The sequence below is a fragment of the Diachasma alloeum genome, unplaced genomic scaffold, assembly GCF_001412515.2.
Source record: "Diachasma alloeum isolate Michigan unplaced genomic scaffold, Dall2.0 Dall_scaffold_00464, whole genome shotgun sequence".
In the NCBI taxonomy this organism is placed as follows: Eukaryota; Metazoa; Arthropoda; class Insecta; order Hymenoptera; family Braconidae; genus Diachasma; species Diachasma alloeum.
Genome location: NW_021680597.1, coordinates 10,375 through 35,835, shown reverse-complemented (window position 1 = coordinate 35,835; position 25,461 = coordinate 10,375). Strand labels below are relative to the sequence as shown.

Genomic DNA, 25,461 nt, shown 5'->3' with positions numbered 1-25,461 from the left:
ACGGACACTCTTCGCTGGGATTTGTCGAGCTAAAGTCGCTCTGCGCAATTTAAGTTTCTTTCGCTCGTCGAGCTTAATTGACCGAACGAAAAGTAAAGTGCTTTGCGGTGTTGTGCCTGATTGTTCCGGCTTTCTTTTCCGACGTCGCCATACTGAGGGTCCAGATGAGTCTGCCTGGTGTTTTCGCGAAATCACGGTGAGCGTCTAATTTCGTTGTGAGTGCACGCGTACTACTAGTAGTGAATCCACTCCGGCGCCCATTTTGGGGCCGTTTGAGAATGTACTAGAGTCTGCTTATGACGCGGCACTCTGTAGCCTTCAGCTACCTCATGAGTTGATTTTACTATGAGTATTTTTACTTGATCATTATTACTAATTTTTTTTTGTGGGGAAAAACTAGTCCTAACTCATTTGTTATGTCGAACTTCCCCAATAACTTTTCGTGTCGTGGCTCTCGCGTCGTCTTCGCTTACGGGTGATCCAGGCGTCTTAGCGTCTCCCACGCATCGCAAAAATTATTATTATTTCTTTTAGGTAGTTAGTATCACTAAGTTAATTACATTTTTTTTTGTTTGTATAGCGTCTTTGCTCGCGGGAGTCCTCTTCCGCACGTGTACAAAATCCTACGTTGACTCTCGTATGGATGAGTAAAAGATCAGACTTAACTCATGGATTAAAAATATATTTTTGTTTGTTTTGTAAAAGTTTGCATATTGTTGAGTTACGCTCATTGTAGCCTGTTCCCACACGCCCCCGCGGTTATCTGAGCTAGTCGTGGAACGCGGCTCAACGGTGTGACCCTGTCCTTTGGCGGTTAAAAGGACTGGCGCCCTTTTTGGCATTTTGTCTCCTCTCGTTATTCCCGTCGTTCTAATTCCGGATTGAGAGAGTCCAAAAGGGTCGCTGGAAGTTCGTGGACAACCACGCGTCTGAATCCCGCAGACGCGCTTGGAAAAATACCTCACAACCTATAATTCGTTTGATATACTTGTTTGAAAACAGTTTTATAATCAATTAAGTGATGAGTGAATTCATTCTTCAATTTTATAACACTTGTTTTTATCAATAGATTCACATGCTATCTGCAATATGTACAATGAGGCTTTTTCTGTGGAGGGATTTTTTTGAGTCACTACTCATTCAAGTTCTTGAATTTACTCATTTCATTTTGAGATTTGTCAAACTTCGTACCCAATCCACTTTCAGAATTATTAACGAATTTTGTGTATTTCATAGAGTACTATTTTATTATTGGAAATACCATTTATTCGACTATGATGTTAAAAGCTGTCCGAATGATGAAAAAAAACTGTATTTTTTTATGTGATAAAAAATCTCTGTATGGTGAGGATTGTGGATTGAGGATTTCTTCTTCATTTACATATATTGCACATTATCATCATTCATAACATTAATGATGAGGAAGTGATATCAGGATTAGCGCTAGTGAAGCGTTTAGCTCAGGGAAGGGCACAAAGCGCCTATACACTGATCGTAGCTCCCGGACCCAATTAGCTCGGTAACAATAGGTTGAATAGGTTCCTTTGTACCGGGCGCAGGACTTTTATGACCCTCTTTATGGGGCCCCCTCCGACGGACTCAGCCCGGGAAGGCGTGGGTTTGTGTGATACTCCGGAGAGTGCGATAATATTAAAACTTCTGCAATATATATTTTGTTTCTTGAAATCCTTTTTAAGTTAAAACTCTTGAGTTCAGAAAAATTATTAATAATACTTACTGTGAGGAAACTATAGTAGATATACGTGAACATTTGTTTTGTAACTAAAAAAAATATGTATGCCTAACATTCCTAAAATTCTAAAAGGGCGATTTGACAGCTTGAAACACCGCAGAAATATTAAGGCATATTCGGAAAACAAATTTGGACAAAAATTTGTCATTTTCTGAAAATTATGACTTCCTCAATAATCAATTTTTTTTTCAAAATTTGTCGAATCTTTTCAGAAAAAAATTAAGACATATATCCCCAACATCGACTTTTTTGGCCTGCTGACTTGCCGTGAATCTGCTCATTTCTTTAATTTCATTTTACATTTTTATATTAAACAAAACGAAATTAGCTATGTAGGAACCGAATTACGAGAAACTAACTCGTAATTGTTATTGTACACATTTTTTTTCAATTTTGAAAAAAAAACTCTGTAGCTCAAAAATTGGAGGCCCTGGATAACTTTTAACATTTTAAGCGTGTATGGGGCAAATGGACTATAAATAATTTATTTTTTTGCACTAATTATTCGTTTTTCTCATTCCAATCCGCAGCGACTGTTAAAACTCAGTAGTCTCCCCTTAAAATAGTATCAATTTTTTATATATTCTGTTGGACAATCACATTGACAGGTTAATGACAGACAAGCGTAAGTGCTGTGGGAAAGAAGTGAATGAAATTTCAGTGGAAAAATTGTTTATTGTTGGTTTTTTGTGTAGACACGTGAAATATTGAAAATAATACAGTGCCCTCAACTTTTTATAGTTTTTGTTCTTTTCCTATTTATTCAAAAAATGTGTTGACTAACTCTGAAAAATTGCTTCTTTTTAATTCGACCTTAAAATGGCCAATTTTATTTTATTTTTCAAAATGAAAAATCATCCTATTTATGCAAAATAGCTAGAATATGTATTCTCAAAATATTTATGTTTGATTCGTTTGATATAACAAAAATTAAAGGAGTAATTTCTAGTAATACTTCTATACATTTTTTGAAAAATTGGATAAAAATTTATGTCACTCAAAAACTGAGGAGACTGGACTATTTTCAATATCCAACCGTTTGTGTGGCAAACGGATAGTAAAACTGTGTTTACACACTAATTCTTTGATTTTATATATTTTTAATCCATCTTCAATGTATGCCAAATATTACTTCAATAGTCTGCGACTTTGAGAACTCATAGTAGTTTACTCTTAAATCACAAATTAAATTAAATTAAAAAAAAAAACAACATGTTGAGCGGTTGGAGGAAATTTCACATTTCGCACTCGCCGCGTGAGGCACTCTTCATACAGCTATCTCCACTGCCCTCATTTCGTTACCCCTACTATGATCTTACTGAGACCTCTGTAATTGGAAGGGTTGTAAAATCTATACCCTTCCTAATTGGTTTTATTGCAGTAGCTCCGAGCTACCTGGACTTTGCCCATCTCTGGTTTAGCTCTTTGTCATTCTTCAATTCACAGTCGAGGAATTTCAGTCACATCTGAAATCAGTTCCGCGTAAATTCATTTCAATGACATTCCAACTATATAATGGCACTCACGTGGTATGTGTTTGCACATATCTTCAAAATTGCAAATTGATGCTCGAAGCCATCAACATTGCCACTCTAACTAAAAATTCCCCCTGCCCACTCAAGGATTACAAAGATTGTCTAGCACAACTGATATGTACAAATCTAACCCCGGCCTGTTATCTGGATGAATGTAACGACTGCCCTGGGGTGAAACCCTTCTCATGTGAATTGAAGAAGCTCCTTTCTGATTCTGTTGTCGAAACTGTCCAATTTCGCGTGTGGCAAACTACTGACAGGTGTACCTTGCAGACACAAACGCTTGCGATGGATGACTTCGTCGATCTTCTTGTCGAACGATTAAAAGTATTAAAACCCCATCACTTCATCGCTAAAGAACAATCAGCTTTTGTTAAAGATTGAAAAGAGAATTTGAATAACGGCGAAGTACTAGTGCACTGTGATTTCTCAGAAAATTATGCCTTTGTGGCTCAAGATGCTACTCAATTATTCCACTACCACAATGACCAATGTACAGTCCATCCCGTTATTTACTAATGTCGCGAAGGAAACGAGTTCCAGCATCGGAATTTAGTTGTTTTGTCAGATAGTACTACTCACGATACCGCAGCTGTTTACTTGGTACAGAAAATTCTAATACAACATGTGAAGAATAACTGCAAAGATGTCGAGAGAATCATCTATGTCACCGATGGAGCTGCATAGCATTACAAGAATCGTTACCAAATGGCTAATCTTCTGCATCACAAGACTGATTTTGGAATAGATGCAGAGGCCCATTTCCATGCAACCGCATACGGTAAAGGAGCTTGTGACGGTGCGGGTGCTGTTTTCAAAAGAGAAGCGAGACATCGAAGCTTGCAAATCGTTTATGGTGAACCCATCCTGACGCCAGATGCTTTGTTTCGATGGTCAAAAGAAAATTTCAAAGGAATTGATATGTTTTTTTTCACCAAGAACGAACATGAGAATATAAAAACTGAATTAATGGAAAAATTTTATAGTGTCAAAGCTATTCCAGCCACTCAAAAACATCATTGTTTCATTCCAAAACCGGAAGAGTAATTGTTAATGAAACGATATTCGACTGCGGAAAACCAAGAAGATTTTTCGAAACGGAAACAAACAACAACAAAACGGAAAGCACTTAGAAAACAGTAGTCGTGATGAATATATGTATAGTAAATCAGTGCAATTGGGCAAGTGGTCATTGGAGACGGTTAATAATACCCTCTTATTGTAACAATGTAAAAAGCTCGTTACAGTAAAATAAAACTTGTTTTTCCATGTTTCGCACTTCTTTGGATGAGTACGTTGTCTTTCGAAAGAGGTTTACAATGTTGTTGATAGTCCCTCCCATCTAGCAGAAAGGAAAACTGTCGATTGAAAGATGAAAGACGCAAAAAAAAGGTTGAAAAGAAGAAGAAAAAGAGAAAAGGAGAAAAAATAAGAAAATTGCGAAGAAATCACATATTTCTGGTGTACTGCTTGTCTCTTCTATGATGGCTTTCCTTTTCATCGTTATGAGCAAAAAATATTGATTGACACATTTGTTTCTTTGGTTAGCTCTCATAGATAGCGAAAAAAATCAAAAATTTCAGAGAACATTTTTTTCCCGACGCATTGTTTCTCTTTTCTAACGTGATGGATCTCTTTTCTACCTCATATTCATCAAAGGTATGGATTGAAATATCAATTTCTTAATAAAGACGAGGCGGCTCCCCTAGAAAGCGGAAAAACACGAAAATTTAGGAAACAAAAATTTTTTCCAGTGCACTGGTTATCTCTCCCATGTTGACGTATATTTTTACATCATATACGGACGTGCTCTATCAGAAAAAAAATATTGCAGTCAAATACCGCATGGCCCTGGAGCCGAAAAAAAAAACTTAAAAATTCATCGAAAAATAGGTGTAGAAGCTTCTTCACGCCTATGGAGTATTTTTTCCCTTAAAGTATGAACGAAAATAAAAATTTTCTTTTTTTATTTGTTCGAATCGGATGCGCCATTCAAAAGTTATGAATTTTTGAAAATTTAAAGTTTGGTAGTCATTATCTCAGAAACAAAAAATCATGAGGCAATGAAATTTGGCAGGAATACTGTCTATATAGTAGTCTATATAGTAGTTCGAAATGCGGCAATCAAATCATTTTTTCTATACAAAAAAAAATCCGGGGTGGCTGAGTTAACATGGAATGTCCCATATGTAAATTTCTAGAAAACAATTTTCTCAAAAAGTTGAGAGAATTTACGAAAAAATCTTCACGTTTGAATATACGTTTTATTGTTAATAGTAACTCATAATTAGAATTCAATCTCTACCAATAATTGACTTGACGAGCTCCGGTTGCCCTCATTTGTCTTGTTTTGGGCAATACTCTCATTATAAATGAATTCTTTCCTTTTCAATCAAACAAATTGTAATTGAAAAACTATCCTTTTATTTGGAAAAAATATCCTGTCAATGTAGTTGACAAATATGTCAACTACAACCTTTTGAATTCATATTCTCTCTTTTAGCATACATGAAGATATAGAGTTGGTATTATAGATTTCGTATTAGAATTGATTGAAGCAAACACACAAAAATAGGATTAAATGATCTGAGCGCGGTAGACTTGCTACTGACCTAGCCAAAGTTTTGACAAAAGTCGTCATGAAATTGTCCTTGCTTTTTAAATTCTTGTCGTTCAATATGTTCTCTAGGATACTTTCGAAGATATTACTAATCTCACATTTACGCACGTCGCTATTCCAGACCAGTCCAAATTGGCACAAACAGTCAAAACTACCAGGTAGATTGACACAAGTCTGGCCATCCTTGAAAGAGCAATTGTGAAGACCTCTCGTGCATTCATTCACATCAACACACAAACCAAATCTCGAGGACCATTCATATCCCCCAATCAGGCATATACAACTGAAATTCATCTGATTGCCCATTAATGCATTAAAATCTTGATTACTCTCTCGCCTCAGTGAACATTTTCTAGCAGCTGAAACAAACAATTCTCAATTTCAGTAATGAAATGATAATCAGCAAAATCGTGGGGTAAAGGAGAACCTGGACGATTGACATGATAGCACGGGTTTTCATCGCTCTGGAAACACTCCTCCATGTACCAGATGTGTTTCATGGGACAACAGTGATCTGGACAAAAACTATACATTGCACAAGCAAATGGCTTACTGTCATCTGCTCTTGGATCTTTGTTGTTGCTACCATAGATATCCAAGCAATTGGCATGATTATCACAGGTTTCACCGAAAAGTCCGAGCTCCGGACTTTCCAGCATTGTGTACCAACACATGTAATAACTAGCTGATGTACGCCACTGAAATCTCTCTGAATCAATCGCAATAATTAATTTATGTCAAAATCTAAACAACAACTTGAATCCATTTAACTTTACCAATGGGTCCTTGAAAAGGGATGAATGTCAGATTATCTCGACGCTGCGCTAGTTGACAGTCCTTCTGTATCGATAAAATCTGTTGGCTATTATTCACGGGATTCCAGTTGTTCTGTTTCATGATTGTGATAGTATCGTCAGACCGCTTCAATGAGGTCAATTGTACAGTGGTATCGAGATACTTCAGGCAATTGGTGAAGCCATCCATGCAATATTGATGGACTTCCCAGTTTAACGATCTTAATGGGGGCTTAGGAAAATCTTGGTAGAGTTTCACAAATGATTCCTCATTTATCTTGTAATAACGATGATCATAGTCTAGAAATTTATGGGCTCTTAAATAATACGCCACGTCACGTACAGCGCGATTTCTATCCCACGTGGCATCTGTTCCTCCTTCCAGATCTTCGTCATCAACTGTATCATTTATTTCTATGTTTGGATCCATAACCTCATCAGTGACTGGCACTGTTTCGTCATTAATATATTCATCGGTTGAGAAAACTTCTGGCTTCTCACTGACGGCGGATATTCCAACAACTAAATTCAATAGCAGTAGACCATAGGCGATCTTGAATATGCTCATTGCATTAATGAATGTACAAGGAAATTTGTATTTCTTAATATCGGAATATCGAATTGAATGTCTGATTTCGAGCGAACGTTTAATCAACAACTGACAGACAAACAATATTTTGTGACACTGCTGCTATGTTCACCTCATACCGAAAAGTGTCTGTCCGTTTACTCATAAAGGAATAGTAAATAAAAAGTCTTTTAGTTTACTTCTAAGCGAAAAAGGTACAGTTGGGCCACTCGCTCAGCATAACATCACTGTCAAAAAATATTTTGTGTGATGCCTGCCTCAAAAGTCCACTGCCTCAAAAGTTGTTTTCCGCATGGCGTGCATTAAGTTCACGAGTGCTCAAAGTTCAAGAGCATTCACTTCACTTCATGCACGAGAATTCACTTTACCCACTAGTAACACAATGTAATAGTTCGACACATTCGAGACGGTGATTTTCAGCTCGTGTGATTCGCAGCCCCCGGCTTCGCTTCGGGCCGCCAACTTCACACTCGTGGAACTTCCGTCTCACTCATATCAAAATAGGAGAGGGTATCCATGTATGGCTCACCTAAGAGAAAATGCAAATTTTAGATTTAAAACCTTAACTTCAAATATAAACAATGATTGCAATTTTTCACTTGATTATTCAAAATGTTATTTCTGAAGTGTAGAGATCTAACTCTTTTCCAATTTTACTAAATAAATGAAAAACGAAAGTGGGAGCCTATTGTGCCTTATTACCCGCCAGCGGGTAACAAGGCTCAGTACGATTTCAATATTGCTCACTTCGCTGCCTATAATGCTCGCATCGCAACCTAACGTAAAATCAACCGCTGTCAAGTGACAGGAAAGAAAATCAAACGAAATAAGTGAATACAATGCATGCATTTTTTTTAAAGAAAATTTCAAGTTGAATTAATAACACTATTTGGTGTTTCCTATGTAAAATTGTGAATCATGTGATAATTTTCCCATTAATTATTTAAGTTGATTCGAGTGGTTTCGACAGAAATAAAGTTCCTACCTCATGTAGATTCAACAGAGTTATGAAAAAAAATAGATCGATTTTAACTCATTTTTGGCTTCCGCATGGAAGCTTTAAAATCGTTCGATTTTTCGATTCTGTAATTTTTCCTGGAAATAACGTAGTACGGTCTGAAATGTAAAAACAGGAAGTTTGAGGACCATGTATGTATGTGCGCGTGGGCAACTTGGTCCACTTGATGGTCAAATTTTAGAAAATTAAATGAATATAGCGCTAAAATGATACCAAAAAATTTGAAATTTTGAGAGATCGTAGGTATTAATGAGGACTAAGTCTGTGCTAAAGTTCAGCTGAATCGGTTCAGCCATTTTTTGAGAAATCATCATTTGTTTTTAAATGGTTTTTTGCAAATATCCTGAAAACTATCTAACCGATTTCAATTTTTTTTTCAAATACTCGTCTTGATATCCTCTATCGTAATCTATCAAAATATCTATATCCGTTGATACAAAGTTTTCGAGATAACTCTATTTTTCTGTTATTCGCTGAGAACTTTTGTTAGCACTCTAGTTTTCTTAAAAATTGACATATTAACTTGAAATTCGGTACAAAGTTTGCTCTTGGCACTCAAATGTTTGGTATTGAAGATGGGCTAAATCGGATAGATAGTTTAGGAGATATTCGACTTTGTATCCAAATCTATTTTCTTGAATATCTCAAAAACTACTCAACCGATTTCAATTTTTATTTCAAATGTTCATCTCAATGTCTCCTATTCCAGCCAATTGGAATATGTACAATTCATGCAAGTGATTCATGCAAAGTTCCTGAGAAATTCAAATTTTTCGCTAAAAATCCGTCTTTGCACTCTAACTTTGGAAAAAAAAAGACATATTAATCTGAAGTTTGGCACGAAGTTTCCTCTTGTTTTACTTGAAAATTGAGAAAATCGGAGAATTTGCTTCTGACAGAAACTGAAATTTTGCTTCCGAACGGAAGCTTTGATATCGTCCGATTTTTCGATTCTCTAATTTGGCTTGGAAATGGTGTAGAATGGTCTGAAACGTAAAAATACAAAAATTGGGCACCATGTGTGTATGTGCGCATGGTCAATTTGACCCACTTGATGGTCAACTTTTAGAAAATTGAAGGAATAAAGGACCAAAGTTGTTCCGAAAAATCTGAAATTTTGTGAGATTATAGGTATTACTAAGGACTAAGTGTGCACCCAGATTCAGCTCAATCGGTCCAGCCGTTTCTGAGAAATCGCCATCTGTTTCTGGAACATTTTTCGCAAATATCTCGGAAACTATCCAATCGATTAAAATTTTTTTTTTCAAAATATTCGTCTCGATATGCTCTATCTATATCGATCAAAATATGTATACCCATTCGTACAAAGTTTTCGAGATATTTCAATTTTTCGGTTTAAAAAAAAAAATTCTTAGCACTCTAGTGGTTCGACCCATAATGGGCCACACCCAATTCCACCAATCCGTACCGGTCACACCCCAACGAGGGAGCCAGCGTTTTTTAAAAAATAGAATTGCAACGGATCCATTCAGAAGCTTACTGCGAATAAAATGGGTAGAGATGAAAGATAAAAAGACTAACAATGCGTAAAGAAACAGTCATATCTCTTCAGTCGAATAGGCTCAGCCCCCTACTTGTTTTTATTATTATCACACATCATAAAAGAGTCTTTGATATTTCTTTTTTAACATCGTTAGATTATGCTTCAGTATCAGTTTCGGAAGTAACTCTAACATATATAATTATAATAATGCATTTTCCTTAAGTATTTATTTCTCTTTTAGGTTAAAAAATGTAAAATTATGTTTGGTTTAATTCCTAGGGATGTCGAATAGAAAATATTTTAGATTTTTGTACATTCACGGAGAGAAAAGACAGAGAATTTTTGTGGGGAAATTTCGGGAAAAATTCTAGTGCTGCACTAGAATTGAGGCGTAATGTGCCAGCATATGAAAATTTCCCCTTTGGCACTAGAAAATTTGACGTTTCATCACGAAATCTTCTGTATAGGCAAACGAAAAATTACCCGACAGACAAAAAAATTGTTCCCGGCCATAATTTTTTTTTCCGTTAATTATTCATTAATAACATCAACGTTATTCAAATTAATGTACTGCAGTATCAACAAAAATGAGCCTTAAGCCAACGAATTATTTTTATAGATTTTTTTTATTGCATTTGTTCCACGATTACAGGGAATTACATTATCTTAAAACGTCATCACCGAATAATGTCAATTTTCAACAATTTCTACGACCGGCTGCTTCACACTTGTTTTCCCACAAATTTGATATGGTTAATCACACTTTCAGAGAAAAATAAGCCCAATAATCCCTGATTGTCACATAATTCTACAGAACACGCACTAACATTATCCGACGTTGAAGACGCCATTTGTAAGTCTCCACTCGGGACTCCCGAGTGCAGCTGTTCGACTCACTTCGGCGAGCTGAACGTTGCAGATGTCGCGCGGACACGTACGAGGATAGGAAGAATGGCAAAAATTCCAGTGCTAGCACTAGAAAAATTCTCCAACTGCACAATAAAATTTCTAATGTTACCAAGAATTAATCAAGTTTTTCCCACAATTTTCTACGGAATTCCCCACAAAATTGACACACCGGGAAATTTTCTAGTGCCAGCTCTAGAATTTTTCTCGTGCTTCTTTGCAAAAATTGATCAACTTACAGCAAAATTTCCGTGCTGATCTAGAATTTTTATTCTTATTTCGATTAAAATATGGGAGTTTGGCAGTTTGCGCCTCGTTTCTGGTGCCGAGCACTAGAATTTTTCCCCGACTTTTCTCTCCGTGTTTATCACATTCAAAATCATCAGCACTTAAAGTAGTGAATGGCATATTATCAATCTCTTCAGCTTTGCGGTATGACAAACCACCTCTTACAGCCTCCGAAGCTGAAGCTAACTCTTCCTCTGTCCATTTTCCTTTTATGTTCTCCTCTGGTTTCTTTTTTCGTTGCATTTCTACAAAACAACAGCGCAAAATCTAACCTCAGTATCCATTGTCTGATTTCAAGACTTTAATAGAGTATTCAAACTATCTACAGTTTCATTTATGTTGATCACGTTCCCATCATTCATTATCGAATGTTTTCCTTTAAAAAAAACAATAATTATGTTATATTTACGTGATGTCGTTCAATCCTAATCCCACGTTTACACTGACGAGCTGTCAAACCCCGAGTGGTACTGGTCGCCAATCGAGCGATATTACACGAACCAGGTGAGCCATATTACCGGCTCTGCGCAGTGTTGAAGAAATTAACAATAATTATTTATTGGAAGAGAATGAAGAAATTCTATTGATCTGCAATGGAAGCAGGAACTGCCACGAATCGATAATCAACAGTTAAACATACGAATGTGGGGCTTAAAACTACGAAAAATCTTATTTACTGGGCCCCAGATTTTAGATCGTAAGGATCTCGAAACTTCGCTATATGTTTTTTTATATTCAAATTAGTAGATGAAGTGAAATTTCTTCGAAAATTACATCGCGATATTAAATAATTCGTATGAAAAAAAAGAAAACAAATATTAATTTCATAATTATGGAGAAAACCTGATGAACCGTATTGCCCGCCGAGCCGTACAAGTTTACTCTCCCCTGTACTAATTATGTTGTCTTTTTGTACGTATTTTAAGAAAGAAAAATACAATGGGCGATACAAAGAAGTGAATTTGCCATTCTGAATCCATCTCATATTCGATTCATATCAGAAACTGGGATAATATTTCCATGAAGATGAGATCAAAATTAATTACAGATTCTGATTACCAGATTGATACCTTGGCGATAGGTATGTAGTTTAGAGCCGGCCAAAGGGTATGGTGTCTACCATACACCGGAATACGGGATATTTTTCTTCCTCAATCAAATTTCGATGTATGCAGAAATTATAATTTTTGTGAAACACGTGTTTAGAAAAGTCCTTTTTCGTTAACAGATTTTTGTGCATAAAGTGTCACTTTTTGTAATTTTTACGATAGCGAACGAAAAGTGATTTTTCGATTACAGGATTCACTTTTCGTTTACAACAGCTGACTTTCTAGTTACAACTTGGGGTTCATTCCTATGTGACTGTTAAAGTGGTCCAACACCTTTAGAATTTTTGAAGGCTGGAAAAGTACACATAGCCTTATGCAGAGTGCGCAGATATGGCGAAGGGTGAGGAGTTGAGGATGATGGAAATGAAACGCATTGAATTTCAAATATTCCGCTAAGGAACGCAGGGGTTTTTATCCAGTCACATGTTATGGTAATGCAGGGAAAATGGATGGAACTGTTAAAAACGTTCCCTGCACACGCACAACAACCTAATATGTTTATCATCATTAAAAGTTTTAACACTCCGTTGGTCGCGCTATGGGTGTTACGGCGCACTTTTTCCGATTTTTTGAATTATACTGTAATAAAGCCTCCAAAAAATTGGAAAAAAATGGGATATCTCATTTTCAAGTATCTAGAAGCTCTATCAATATAAATATCCGACAAAAATATCATGAGTAGTTGGATTTGTAATATTTTACATGGCAACTGTGAGCTCGAATATATAATAGACCTTTTCATCTATAACGAACATATGGGGATGTTCGTTATGTAGTTCGTAGATGTCTACTCCTGCGACATTATACGGCGATCCGTAAGTGAAGAGTAGAGAAAGAGAGTATTTGGTTTTTCCTACTTCGGTGCGGTCTATTATCCGATTATTGTTGCAATAGTTGGTTTTAGAGTTACCGCCTTGGCGTGGTGAATTTTTAAAGTTTTGGAATTTTTGGGTTGGAAATGTATTATTTTTTGTGTCATCGAGGTCTTTATAATTATATGTTTTTGAGGGCCCATAAAATTATCGCGAAGAAGGGCAAATAGTTTAGAGTCATTCCGTAATTCTCATGGGGTTCACCGTATTGTAAATCTAGCGGGTAATATTTAGTCGGATTTTACGGGGATTACTTGTTTATGTTTTCTTTTTTTGATGGAAGGTCGTATGGGACAAGTGCAACCCTTGCCTCCAGAGGCAAGGAAATTGGAAATGTTGAGGTTTTAGAAATTCTGGATTATGAGCTACATTTCGATTAAAACCGTAAATCCCGGAGAACCGATCCGTGGGAGGCGCCAAAAGCCTTAGATAATTAACTGAACGATCAGCAGTTCGGATTCAGTTCGATGGATTTGATAATTAATTGGTTTGGTTTTAATTGAAATGTTAGAAATTAATGCAGGATAATTTTTGTCAGTTAGGCCTTTGCTGGGCAAACGGCTCCGCCAATCAACGGCACCGCCCCGAAAATCATTTCCGCGTCAACCCTCTCCGGAACCAGTCGTGTTTGCGATGTAGTCGCTGATTCGAGTATGTGGAGTCAGTGTACTATTGGAATTAGAGGGCCACTTTGGGATTAATTCTTATTGGATTAGGTCGATGGTTTACCGTAAATTTTTGCGGTAATTTGGTGTTTTATCTGAACCATTCATAATGGCGTCGGTTTTCCACCTCATGGGTGGCTTCCCACGTGTGGGCCCAAGCCGCGCTTAGTGGTCTAATTCCGGTAAAACAGTTCATATTTTGAATTTATAATCGATTTTGATCGAATGGGTTACCATTGAGAATGATAATTATTATGTGCTGTCGATTGTCCCCCGAAGTTGAGCTTCTGAGGTGAATTTGTTTCGGAGGATCCGTTTTTCCCCTTTTTGGGTTGGTTTGATTGTTGTTTCTTTTGTGATGTGGTTCAAAACAATCTTTTTATTCCGATGGATGAATTCTCCAATCGGCTATCTCTCTCGTTCGCGTAGCTGAGAATTTCCTTCTCCCTCTACGAAAAGTTCTTGTCGAGCGGCTCAAGCATTCCCCATGAATACTTCCCCAGTCGCGGCTCCCCGCACTCATCAATCCGCGCCTTCAAGCTGCGGCTTTCGCTTCCCGCGGATATTTTCGCGTTTAAAATTCTCTTCGATTGTTAAACAATCTGGAATGGTTTGTCACGATCCAAAAATTGTAATTTTCGTATTGTCATCTTCGCTAGGCTTCCCAGAACATTTTTGCTCTGGGTTTTTGACTTTTTACTGTACTGATCTTCCGCTACGGCGAGTTTAGTTTTCGTGAATCTTTCGTTCCCGCTATAGGTAATGCGCATGGCTGGGTTTTTCCTCTCTCTCACTCTCACTGTGATTCGCATACCTGTCTTCCGGATTCTCGGAATTCCCGAGCATTTAGAGATTATCACTTTGTTTCGGATATTGCTTATTGTCCTCGTGTTATTTAAGGGGGTATTCGCCTCTAGCGAAGGTAAAAACAGTTGAATTTCCAGAATTTTTTGTTCATTGAAGAAATTATTCGGTGTACAAACTAATAAGGTGCTTTTTTCATGAAATCCAGAGTTTATTATAAAAAAACAAAAAGACATTTAACGGTCGAAATATTACCCATTATTTTCTATGACTTTACTCCACCTCATTGGCAACTGACGAATTCCTTCGCAAAAGAAACTTGGCGGTTTTGACTCAATAAATTCATCGATACTTTTTCGGACCTCGTCGAGCGCTTTGAAGCGCTCATCAGCTAGGTGGTCTTGAAGAGAACGAAATAGGTGGTATTCGGATGGAGCGGGATCAGGCGAGTAAGCCGCGTGAGGGAGAACCTCCCATCCTAATTCGCAGATAATATCTTTAGTTGCTTTGGCGACATGCAGTCGAGCGTTGTTATGTTAGAGAATCACTTGTCTACTTCCGCTGTCGGTGTATGGCCTCTTTTGCTCCAATGCATCATTCAAATGAATAAGCTGTTGTTGATAAACCTTCGCAGTAACAGTTTGGCCAGGTTTAAGTAGTTCATAATATATCACACCCTTCATATCCCACCAGATACTCAGCGTCACATTTCTCGCATAGACATTCGGTTTCGGAGTCGACGTCGATGGTTCGCCGGGATTCACCCATGATTTTTTGCGTTTATGGTTGTCGTATAACACCCACTTTTCATGGCCCATAATGATTTTGTATAAGAAATCTTTTTTTTTTAATCGAGTGAACAGAGATAGCGCTGTCTCCAGTCATCGCTCCTTATTTTCGGGGCTCAGATCATGAGGAATACATCTACCCTCCTTTTGAATTTTGCCAAGTTGATATAGACGATGAGAAATGCATTGTTGAGTCACTCCGAATTTTAGCGCAAGCTCTGTTTGGTTTTGAGCAGAATTTTCATCCAAGAGTTGTTCCAGTTCTTCATCGCCGAATTTTTGCGGTTGACCCGGCCGTTCTCGACCCGAATGATCGAAATCTCCGTCTCTAAACCTTGTAAGGATATTTTCCCGGGTTGTTCACCCAGGAAAAATCCAAACTACTTTTTAGCCGTCTCTATCGCTCAATAGTCGGGCGCCAGCCGAACCTTCACGGGAGGTTCGACGAAAACCGGCCTCTGAGGCAAACTCGTCCACTCAGAGGACTTCTGTGGCCGGGCAAAAAGGGTTGCCCAGCTAGCATCAGTGTGACACGGTAGAGTGGGCGAGTTCCACTAGGAGTATCGTATGCCAAACGTCGCCAGCCGCTGTTTCAGGCTGGACTTTAAGCCTCACGGCCTAATCCTCCATGTAAAGTGAATTTACTCTCGTCCTGGAGGGTTTTTCACCCTCTCAGTGGGCTTTCGCCTCCCAAGTATTTCGACTCGGGAGTGTTTTCAGAATTAGATGCGAATCAGCCGGGACTCCTCAGAGCCTGGGACGCCGAGAGGCTGATCCGACCAAAGTGGAACACTGTTACCCACTTCACGACCACCCACGCTCTCGGCCACCAGTTACCGCTTCGGTCATCGCACGTCACCGTCTCCGGGTACTCGAATGTCGGCACATGGTCGGGTCGACAGGAGGACGATCTCTACTCCAGACCCACGGGCCCATGCGCACGACATTTGTTTCGCCCAGCCAGATAACGCCGGAAACAACAAAGTCGTCACTAAGAGCTCCGAAATAACTCTTTTTTCCGTTCGTGGGGGATGCAGGAGCATCCCCCTACGCTCGCTACCATCAGTTATGCACCTGGCTGCGCTGAGCTATTCGCCCACCATTCCCGTGGCCATCTTTCAAGCCAACACCACAGTATATATCGGAGAAATCCTTTCGACTTCCCCGCTCGAGCGTCCGCGTTCGACTAACTCAGAATCTTACTAGGGCCTTCTCCCCCTAGTCTGGATATCTCAGCGACGATAGGTCATTCCGTTANGTGTCTCAATTTTAGAGTTCACGTATGTTTTAAGGGGATTTCAACCCGTAACGAGAAAATCTCTTTACAACCTCTGGTACCACTTCTTACACGTTTTATGTGGTATAGCGTTTTTTCCAAGAGCACTACAAATCATTTGAGTAGCCTCGGCAGGATTTTTCTTCAATTGAAATGCAAAAAGAATGCAGTGCCTCAAATGTTGCTTATCCACAAACACCATGTTTACTACTATTTTTTAAGGTTATGTAAGAAGTATTTATTGCTTCGGTAACTGAATACTACCAACATTCAATATATTGAAATATTAAGTTTTTGAACGCAATTATAAACCGCGAAATAAAGGGGCACCTTCTTAATTTGTACACCTCATAATTTACAGCTTTGCTTTTTTTACAATATCTTTATTAATGTTTATACGGCATGAGTAAAAATATTAGATTGATAAATAAACAAAACAATAAATGTAATCAGGTCTTGAATTAACACCGTTCCACCGTTGCACCTGCCATAGTTCACACGATTGTGATATTCCCAATGACCCGAAATGAAAAATTTTGACATTTACATAATTTATAGACATGTGGGCTTCGTCGAAATGTTGCTCAATGATATAAATTTACGTATATAATAATAATCGATCGAGGGAGACCAAATTCGAATGTTTCACGATTCATCTCATCAGTTATTGCTTTATAGTAAATTTAAAAAAAATGGAAATTATATGTTTAAGTTGATTCGAGCAATGATCAATGAAGTGGAGAATGTATTTAAAAAAAATTCAATTCAATTGGTCGATAACTTGAATAAATATCGTGTGAACAATACGTGCAGTTCCGAGAAAATCTAGTTCCGAGAAAAGCGCCCCCAAAGTTTTGGTGCGTTTGGCGAGGAAAACTCGCCGCTCTGCGGGAAAGAGTGCGTTGAGTTGCAGGAGTGCTGTGTAAAGGAAATATGTAATTGCTCACTATTAATCTGCAATCTCAGCACCATACAAGATGCCTTCCTCTTCTTCATAGAATTCATCCCTTTTCAATTGTTCTGAATTTCTATCTTTTGTTGCCATTTTCGCAACATTAGACACGCGCCTGTCTGAACGTTCAATTCTCTCCTGGTCCCTCTCAGAAGCGAATGTGTTGGTCTGTAGACCTATCCTAATGCCCATTTGGTACATGATCTGCAAAATAGCGCCAAATCCTTCGTTGAAGATAGGCTGCAAGATGTGTCGATATTTTGTGACGTATTTTTCAACGACACACGCGGGAAATCGTGTGCGTTGTCATCCACTAACTTTCAGCAACCCTTTTGGAATCTCTCAACCCGAATAAGTACGAAGGTGATCAACGAGAGAAACCAAAGAAACAATACAGAAAGGGCGCCAGTCCTTTTAACCTTCAAAGGACAAGGTCACGATGTTGAAGCGCGTTCCACGACCAGCTCAGGAAACCGCGGAGGCGTGTGGGAACGGGCGAACATTTAATGCAGTTCAACACCATGAATTATTCGGAAATAAAATACACTATATTTTTCTCACAACAATAAAACAATAGAAAAATCGGCCAAATGCCAGTGAAATAATATTGGCGATTTTTACATCTGCGGGAGGGTACTCCGGCGAGCAAAAGCTCGACACAAGTCAAAAATTATTAATTGTCTGAAGATACAATTTATAAAATTTTAGAACTAATTGAATGAGTGATAATTACAAAATTAAGTAATACAATGAAATGCGTGAGAGCGAACTCTGCACGCGGTATGACTTGATACAGAGTATTAATATGTTAGCGAATGCGAAAATAAGAAGTGATTATAAAAATCCAATATTTTTACTTGATTAAAAAAATGAACCAATGCATACAGCCACAATTTTATGACGAAAGATTATCATTCGCGAGAATTACCGGAAGCGCGACCACGCGAAGGCCACGCCAATGAAGAAATTGAACAAAGTTCCCAAAATTAAAATCAATAAACGGCAGCAAAAACAATGAAATAATTAATATTCAATAATGAAAATAAAGGAATGAGGCCAAAGGCCACTGATAAGGAACACTAGGGAGGTGTTCCCCTCCGATTTTGATGAAACTCATATATGTTGTAGAGGACTCGAAACTAAGCGATACGTATTTTTTTTATCGGCGGATACGCAGTTTTAAGGGGGGAAACCATGGTCAGAATGTGACCACTTTTGGGGGTGATTTTTCAATTCCACCTATAAGAAGGGAATTTTCGNAGAAAGGGCGCCAGTCCTTTTAACCTTCAAAGGACAAGGTCACGATGTTGAAGCGCGTTCCACGACCAGCTCAGGAAACCGCGGAGGCGTGTGGGAACGGGCGAACATTTAATGCAGTTCAACACCATGAATTATTCGGAAATAAAATACACTATATTTTTCTCACAACAATAAAACAATAGAAAAATCGGCCAAATGCCAGTGAAATAATATTGGCGATTTTTACATCTGCGGGAGGGTACTCCGGCGAGCAAAAGCTCGACACAAGTCAAAAATTATTAATTGTCTGAAGATACAATTTATAAAATTTTAGAACTAATTGAATGAGTGATAATTACAAAATTAAGTAATACAATGAAATGCGTGAGAGCGAACTCTGCACGCGGTATGACTTGATACAGAGTATTAATATGTTAGCGAATGCGAAAATAAGAAGTGATTATAAAAATCCAATATTTTTACTTGATTAAAAAAATGAACCAATGCATACAGCCACAATTTTATGACGAAAGATTATCATTCGCGAGAATTACCGGAAGCGCGACCACGCGAAGGCCACGCCAATGAAGAAATTGAACAAAGTTCCCAAAATTAAAATCAATAAACGGCAGCAAAAACAATGAAATAATTAATATTCAATAATGAAAATAAAGGAATGAGGCCAAAGGCCACTGATAAGGAACACTAGGGAGGTGTTCCCCTCCGATTTTGATGAAACTCATATATGTTGTAGAGGACTCGAAACTAAGCGATACGTATTTTTTTTATCGGCGGATACGCAGTTTTAAGGGGGGAAACCATGGTCAGAATGTGACCACTTTTGGGGGTGATTTTTCAATTCCACCTATAAGAAGGGAATTTTCGTAAATGTTCATTATGGGAATAAATAGCTCGTGAGGAATTATGAAAATAACAATTGATAGTTCCTCCGGGGGTTGAAATTTGGAGGGTAAGCTACCCCTGTAAAGAATTCATTTTTCAAAAAAAAAAAAAATATGATTCAGAATTTTATGAAACCAACTGCGTTGGATGGAACATGGAAAAATGCGGAATGCCTGTTTTTGGTTTTTCTCCAGAACTGGAGTTTTCTAGGGTGAAAAAAATAATTTCTTGGCAACATCATCCACCAAGGTGGTGGGGTTATTCATTCATTCCATTCCATTCCATTCCATTGAGGTAATGTATAGCTTATGAGAAATCGTGAGAATAATAGTGTCAATAATAGTTCCTCTCGGGGTTGAAGTTGACGGGATAATTACCCCCGCGAAATAATATTTTTTTATCAAACAACTATTGGCTTTCACGGAAATGATTGCATCGGAAGAGATATGAAATAATACAGTATCCCTTTTTATGAAAGAATAAAATTGGATTCCAGATATCCGAAGCCTCAATTTTGATTCCAATAATCCGCACGTGAAAAAGATATTTTTCCAAAATTCGGCGATAAACGAATAACGATAAAAATAGATCAAAGAAAGGATTCTCTGGAACAAAATTTCCTTTTTCTTCAGGTACAGCAACAGGGTGGTTATATTTGAAGAAAAAGCAGTGACGATTACGAAAAAAAAATTGCTAAATAATCGGAATTTTTCCATATCGTTCAACGAATGATTGAACTTGTTTTTTTCATATGTCGGAGGATTCGGGGTAATGGTTCTAAGAGACTTCATTATTATAGTATATATGTGATGATAACACACTGCTGAAAGCGATAATAAATCCAAACAAAATGCAAATAGCCGTGCAGGCGTCACCTATATCCAAAAATAGGTAATCCATCATGCAGTAATCGTGTATTATTGATAACCCTCAATATTATTCACTTCCATTTTGCGCAGCGTTTACGTAAACACATCACGGCAAAACTGTCTCTTGTTAATCGTATATTCCGAATTCTTTCCATCATGAGATTCAATCCTATAAACGTTATTAAGATCCTCATGGCAACATTTAAAGTCCTGAATCTTGGCGAAACCCCTGTGACTAATGAAGAACGAGAATTGGCAACTCATTTCGAGAATATATTGTAACGAACTATGGAGGAATATAATGGGGTGGAAATTATTGAAGAATCAACTCTTGATTTCCAAGAGCCATACAAAGACATCGAAATGATACCAATTGAGGATACAGAATTCCAACCACATCATAAAGAATCATCTGATAGTTGTTCAGAGGATGACGAACTTGTAGATTATGACTATAAAAAAAGAGCAGTGGAATACTGGAGGAATGTAAAAACAAAGAAAAATCTGTCTATAAAAACTGTTTCCAATAATTTCAAAAGAGTGAAATCGGTCCAGCAATTACGTCGTTGGGCACATCAAGTCGATAAAGGAGGAACTTATATGGAAAAGTTGAAACGAATATCAGAGTACACGTTGAAAAATATGAAAAATGCTATCGATGCGGGGCTAATTTTTCATGATGCCGACCTACGAAGATAGGCTCTGCAAGCTCAACGAGATATTGGATATCAAGATATTCGTCTCAAGGCCTCGGCATGGTGGCTACATTACTTCAAAAGAGCTCATCGCATCACATCTCGCAAGATTACTAAATTCGTCACACGTAAAACAATGGAAAATCAAAAAGATTTACAAAAAACAGCGGACGAATTCCTGCAACAGATCAAATCATATTTTGAGATTTATGGCTTGCAAAACATCTATAATTCTGATCAGAGTGGTTTCCAATTGGAAACGCATTCGGGGCGAACTTTGGCGGAAGATGGGTCTAAAGAAGTCTCATGCATTATACAATCTGTAACATCAACGACACACAGTTATACCATACAACCCACCATATCAGCAGATGGAAAATTATTGTCACCTCTCTTCATTGTTTACAAGGAACCTTCCGGAATGTTTGGTCCAAGGGTTCAGGAGAATCTATTCAGACTTTCTAATGTTTACATAACGGCTTCAAAGTCAGGGAAATTGACGTCTGGTAAGACGATATTTCAAACTTAAGATGTAATAAACTTATTTGTACTGATTGTAATGTTCATCCCATTGCAACTATTCTAGAGCACTTTAAAATTTGGCTGGAAGAAGTATTCTTTCCAAACGTGGAACTGAAAAGTCTACTGTTAATCGATTCATGGAGTGGACATTGCCCTCAAGTGATAGAACAGGCAACTCCTCGGAATAAAGAATTATTAACTATGTTAATCCCCAAAGGAACTACCGGAAAAATTCAACCTCAATTCCTACTGGGCTATCCGGCCCCTAGCTGCATTCGTTCATATTTTTTTCGAATACTATTGGTTTTATGCAAATTTGAACAATATTTTTTTTTTCTGAAAGACACAATTTTCATGAGGGTAGTTTACTCCCAAATTTGAAACCTCAGAGTTAGTAGTGATTGTGATTTCCATAATTCCTCTCCAGCTATTCATCAGTTGAATAAATTGACTAAATAACCCCACCACCTTGGTGCATGATGTTGCCGGGAAATTATTTTTTTCACCCTAGAAAACTCCAGTTCTGGGAAAAAACCAAAAACAGGTATCCCGCATTTTTCCATGTTCCATCCAACGCAGTTGGTTTCATAAAATTCTGAATCACAGTGTTTTTTTTTGAAAAATGAAGTCTTTACAGGGGTAGTTTACCCCCCAAATTTCAACCCCCGGAGGAAATATCAATTGTGATTTTCTTAATTCCTCACGAGCTATTTATTCCCATAATGAACATTTAACAAAAATTCCCTTCTTATAGGTGGAATTGAAAAATCACCCCCAAAAGTTGTCACCTTCTGACCATGGTTTCCCCCCTTAAAACTGCGTATCCGCCGATAAAAAAAAATTCGTGTCGCTTAGTTTCGAGTCCTCTACAATATATATGAGTTTCATCGAAATCGGAGGGGAACACCTCCCTAGTGTTCCTTGTGAGAGTTCAAAATACACTAACGCCTTAGTCAAGAAAATCCACCTCAGACAAATTTTGGGGCAACAGGTATGAAATTGCGTCAAAATAAGCCCGCCCTCACCCCCGAGTTCGGGGATTTATCGGCCCCATCGGAGGGATCCTTTTGTTGAGTGGTGCAACGCTGGAACACCTGCCTACCGATGCGCGCTCGGCTTCAAACCCCCGTATCTCGGGTATTTTTGTGAATTTCACGAAAATTCTTTTTGTAATAGATTTTTAAAAGAATAGGGAAAAATAAAACGTAGGAAAAAAAAATCGATGTTTTGAACCGTTTAAGGCGAATACTCCCTTAATAACACCTGATATATTTGATTGCCTTAGCATGGTCGCCGATGCGATCGATAATGCCTTAATTTTTAGTATCCGACAGTTCGAGTCAATTTCCGAGGTATTATTACTATTATTATTATTAATCTTTGTACTTCGAGTCTATTTTATCATTTTTTATTTTGTCAGAAGGACGATGGTGACGAATGTAAATTTTCCTTTTCCTTGAAAACCATATAACAATCATGTAAATTCTGTATTTGAGACGTCATTAGTGGAACAAGTGAGGTCAATGTCGATTTTTTTTTTTTGTAGTTTTGACCGCCCAATAACCCGTTTCCACCCGAAATCCACCCCTCTTTCCATAATCTGACACACTGAGCGACCCAAGGAGTGTGACCTTTCCCCGAAAATCTAGTTTTCTCTTTTTTCGCAAACGTTTTGGATATTTTTGAGTTAGAGTTATTTTTGTCGACTTTTCCAGTTTGGTAATTCCGAGTAAAAACTACTTGGCGCCCATAATATTCAAGTTTTTGAGTTTAATTAGATTTAGGGGAAGTAGGTCGAAGGTAATGGGCATTTTTAACCCCCACGCGAAAATGTCGCGTTACACATCCTGAGAGTTACGTGATTTTCGGAATTTACATATCAATCATAATTTTTGAGGGCTCAAATCTATATTATCTTAAATTTCAATATTTATCAGATGTAACGAACATGCGGGGATGTTCGTTAGGAACGCCATTATGACCTGATGAACAATCAACTCCGGCGGGATCATCCGGTGAATCGTGGGTAAAAATTCGAGTGAGAGGGAGAGCTTTTTGTATTTCCCACTTCGGTGGAGATTTTTAGATTTTTGAGGTTTTCCCACTCCGGTGGAAATTTTTTTATTTTTGAGGTTTTTCCATTTCGGTACGATGAATTTATTATATAAAGTTAGAGGACTATTGTGTTTTTTTTTTTTAATAATTGGGAAGAGTTCTAATTAATTATTTGAACCGTTCGATTGTTGCTTTTGAGGGCTCATAAAATTATCACGGGAATCCCCATATTAAGTCGGATTTTACGGGAATTAATTGGGTACGGTTTGAAATTTTGGTGGAAGTTCGTATGGAGCAAGCCCTTGTTTCCAACCAATTGCCAGGCTGTTTCAAGGATTATGGGAGAGTAGAAAAATTTGATAAATTAAAAAAAGTTATATTTTTGGATTTTAGTTTCTTTTAATCCCGTGAATCCCGGAGAACCGATCCATGGGAAGCGCCAAGAGCCTTGAATAATCGTCTGAACGATCTGCTGTTCGGGAAAAAGAATGTTGAAAAATGGTCATAGTATTTAGTTTCGAGTGATTTCGCTTATGGTATTCAGGTTGCTTTACTTTATTAAAAATTTGATTAATTGTGCGATTTGGTAGCGTAGCGCATGCAAATCTTCCCCCCGCTCTGGTTGGTTTCCCCCGGAGGTTCGTACCTCGATGAGCGAAAAATCTCACCAATCAAATTTCCTCTCGATTGGTCGGAATTTATGAGGGCAGCGTATCGCGGCACTGACCCTCGAATTAGTTTCACGTTGACCACATCTCTGATTAGTTGGGCCACGTGCGACTTGGATATTGTGTCTGAGCGAAGTTTCCTTTTGTGCCTTTGGGAATACATGAGGATGCCGCCGAAGAAGAAGAAGCCCGGCAATCCGCGAAAAGTGAGTTTTCACGGGATATTTTAAATTTAAATATTAATTTTCCGAGCCATTAAACGATGGTGTCGGTTTTTCCCCCGAGTTCGGGGCGTCTCTCGGGCTAGCTCAAAGCCACCCGCAGTGGATTTTCCCGATTACTTAGTAATCGAGGCTATCGTAAATACTTTAATTCAATTTCCTTGGTTATGAGGGGGTGATTCCCTGGAATTATGAGCTCTTTTTGGGGGGTTATTTTCCTCGTTTATTGGGTGGGTTGAAGCTTGTCAGTCTCTAATCTTCACTTTCCATTTCGACTTCTTTCATGGTTTCCACTTTGTTAAATCATGCCGGTTTACACGGAAACGTCCGATTCTTTCTATCGGTTTTGCTAGCTGCGTATGTATCCCGCTCGCTACCCGCCGTTTGAAACTCCCTCTGACTGTTAAATAGTTTAGAGCGGCAACTAATGATCCGAAAATTATAAATTTTCGAGAGAGACTTCCTAGAGCTTTCCCACATTGAGTGGCGTTAGATTTTTTCATTTTCACTCAGCCAAATTTGAGATTTGGTGAGTTTAGTTTAGGTGAATTTTTATCCCCGCGCTCACGCGGTTTCGCCCTGGAGAATGTTCTCCTCTCTGTCACTCTCACGGGTATTCGCATACCTTTCCCCCAGTTCCCGGAATTCTCGAGCATTTCGGGATTGAAGAATATTTTCGTATTTTCGCTTTTGTCCTCGTGTTTTCGGTAACACCTGAGGAATTGGATCACTTTAGCCTTATAATCGAAGCGATCGCAGTTATATTATTTTGTTATTATGATTTCAGATCGGATTTATTAATTTTTCTTTGGTTTT

General features: G+C 38.0%; 1 protein-coding gene across 1 annotated transcript in view; it reads right to left on the bottom strand.

The window, feature by feature from the left end:
• The window catches only part of LOC107042427, a 48,492-nt gene extending 41,222 nt beyond the window's left edge, over window positions 1-7,270 (bottom strand). Inside the window, exons 1-3 of the mRNA XM_015263472.1 lie at window positions 6,685-7,270; window positions 6,336-6,617; window positions 5,901-6,267 (exon numbers count right to left, since the gene is read on the bottom strand). Coding sequence (XP_015118958.1) covers window positions 5,901-6,267; window positions 6,336-6,617; window positions 6,685-7,270 — 1,235 coding nt within the window. The remainder of the gene's footprint in view (window positions 1-5,900; window positions 6,268-6,335; window positions 6,618-6,684) is intronic.
• Between the last annotated feature and the right edge of the window lie 18,191 nt (window positions 7,271-25,461).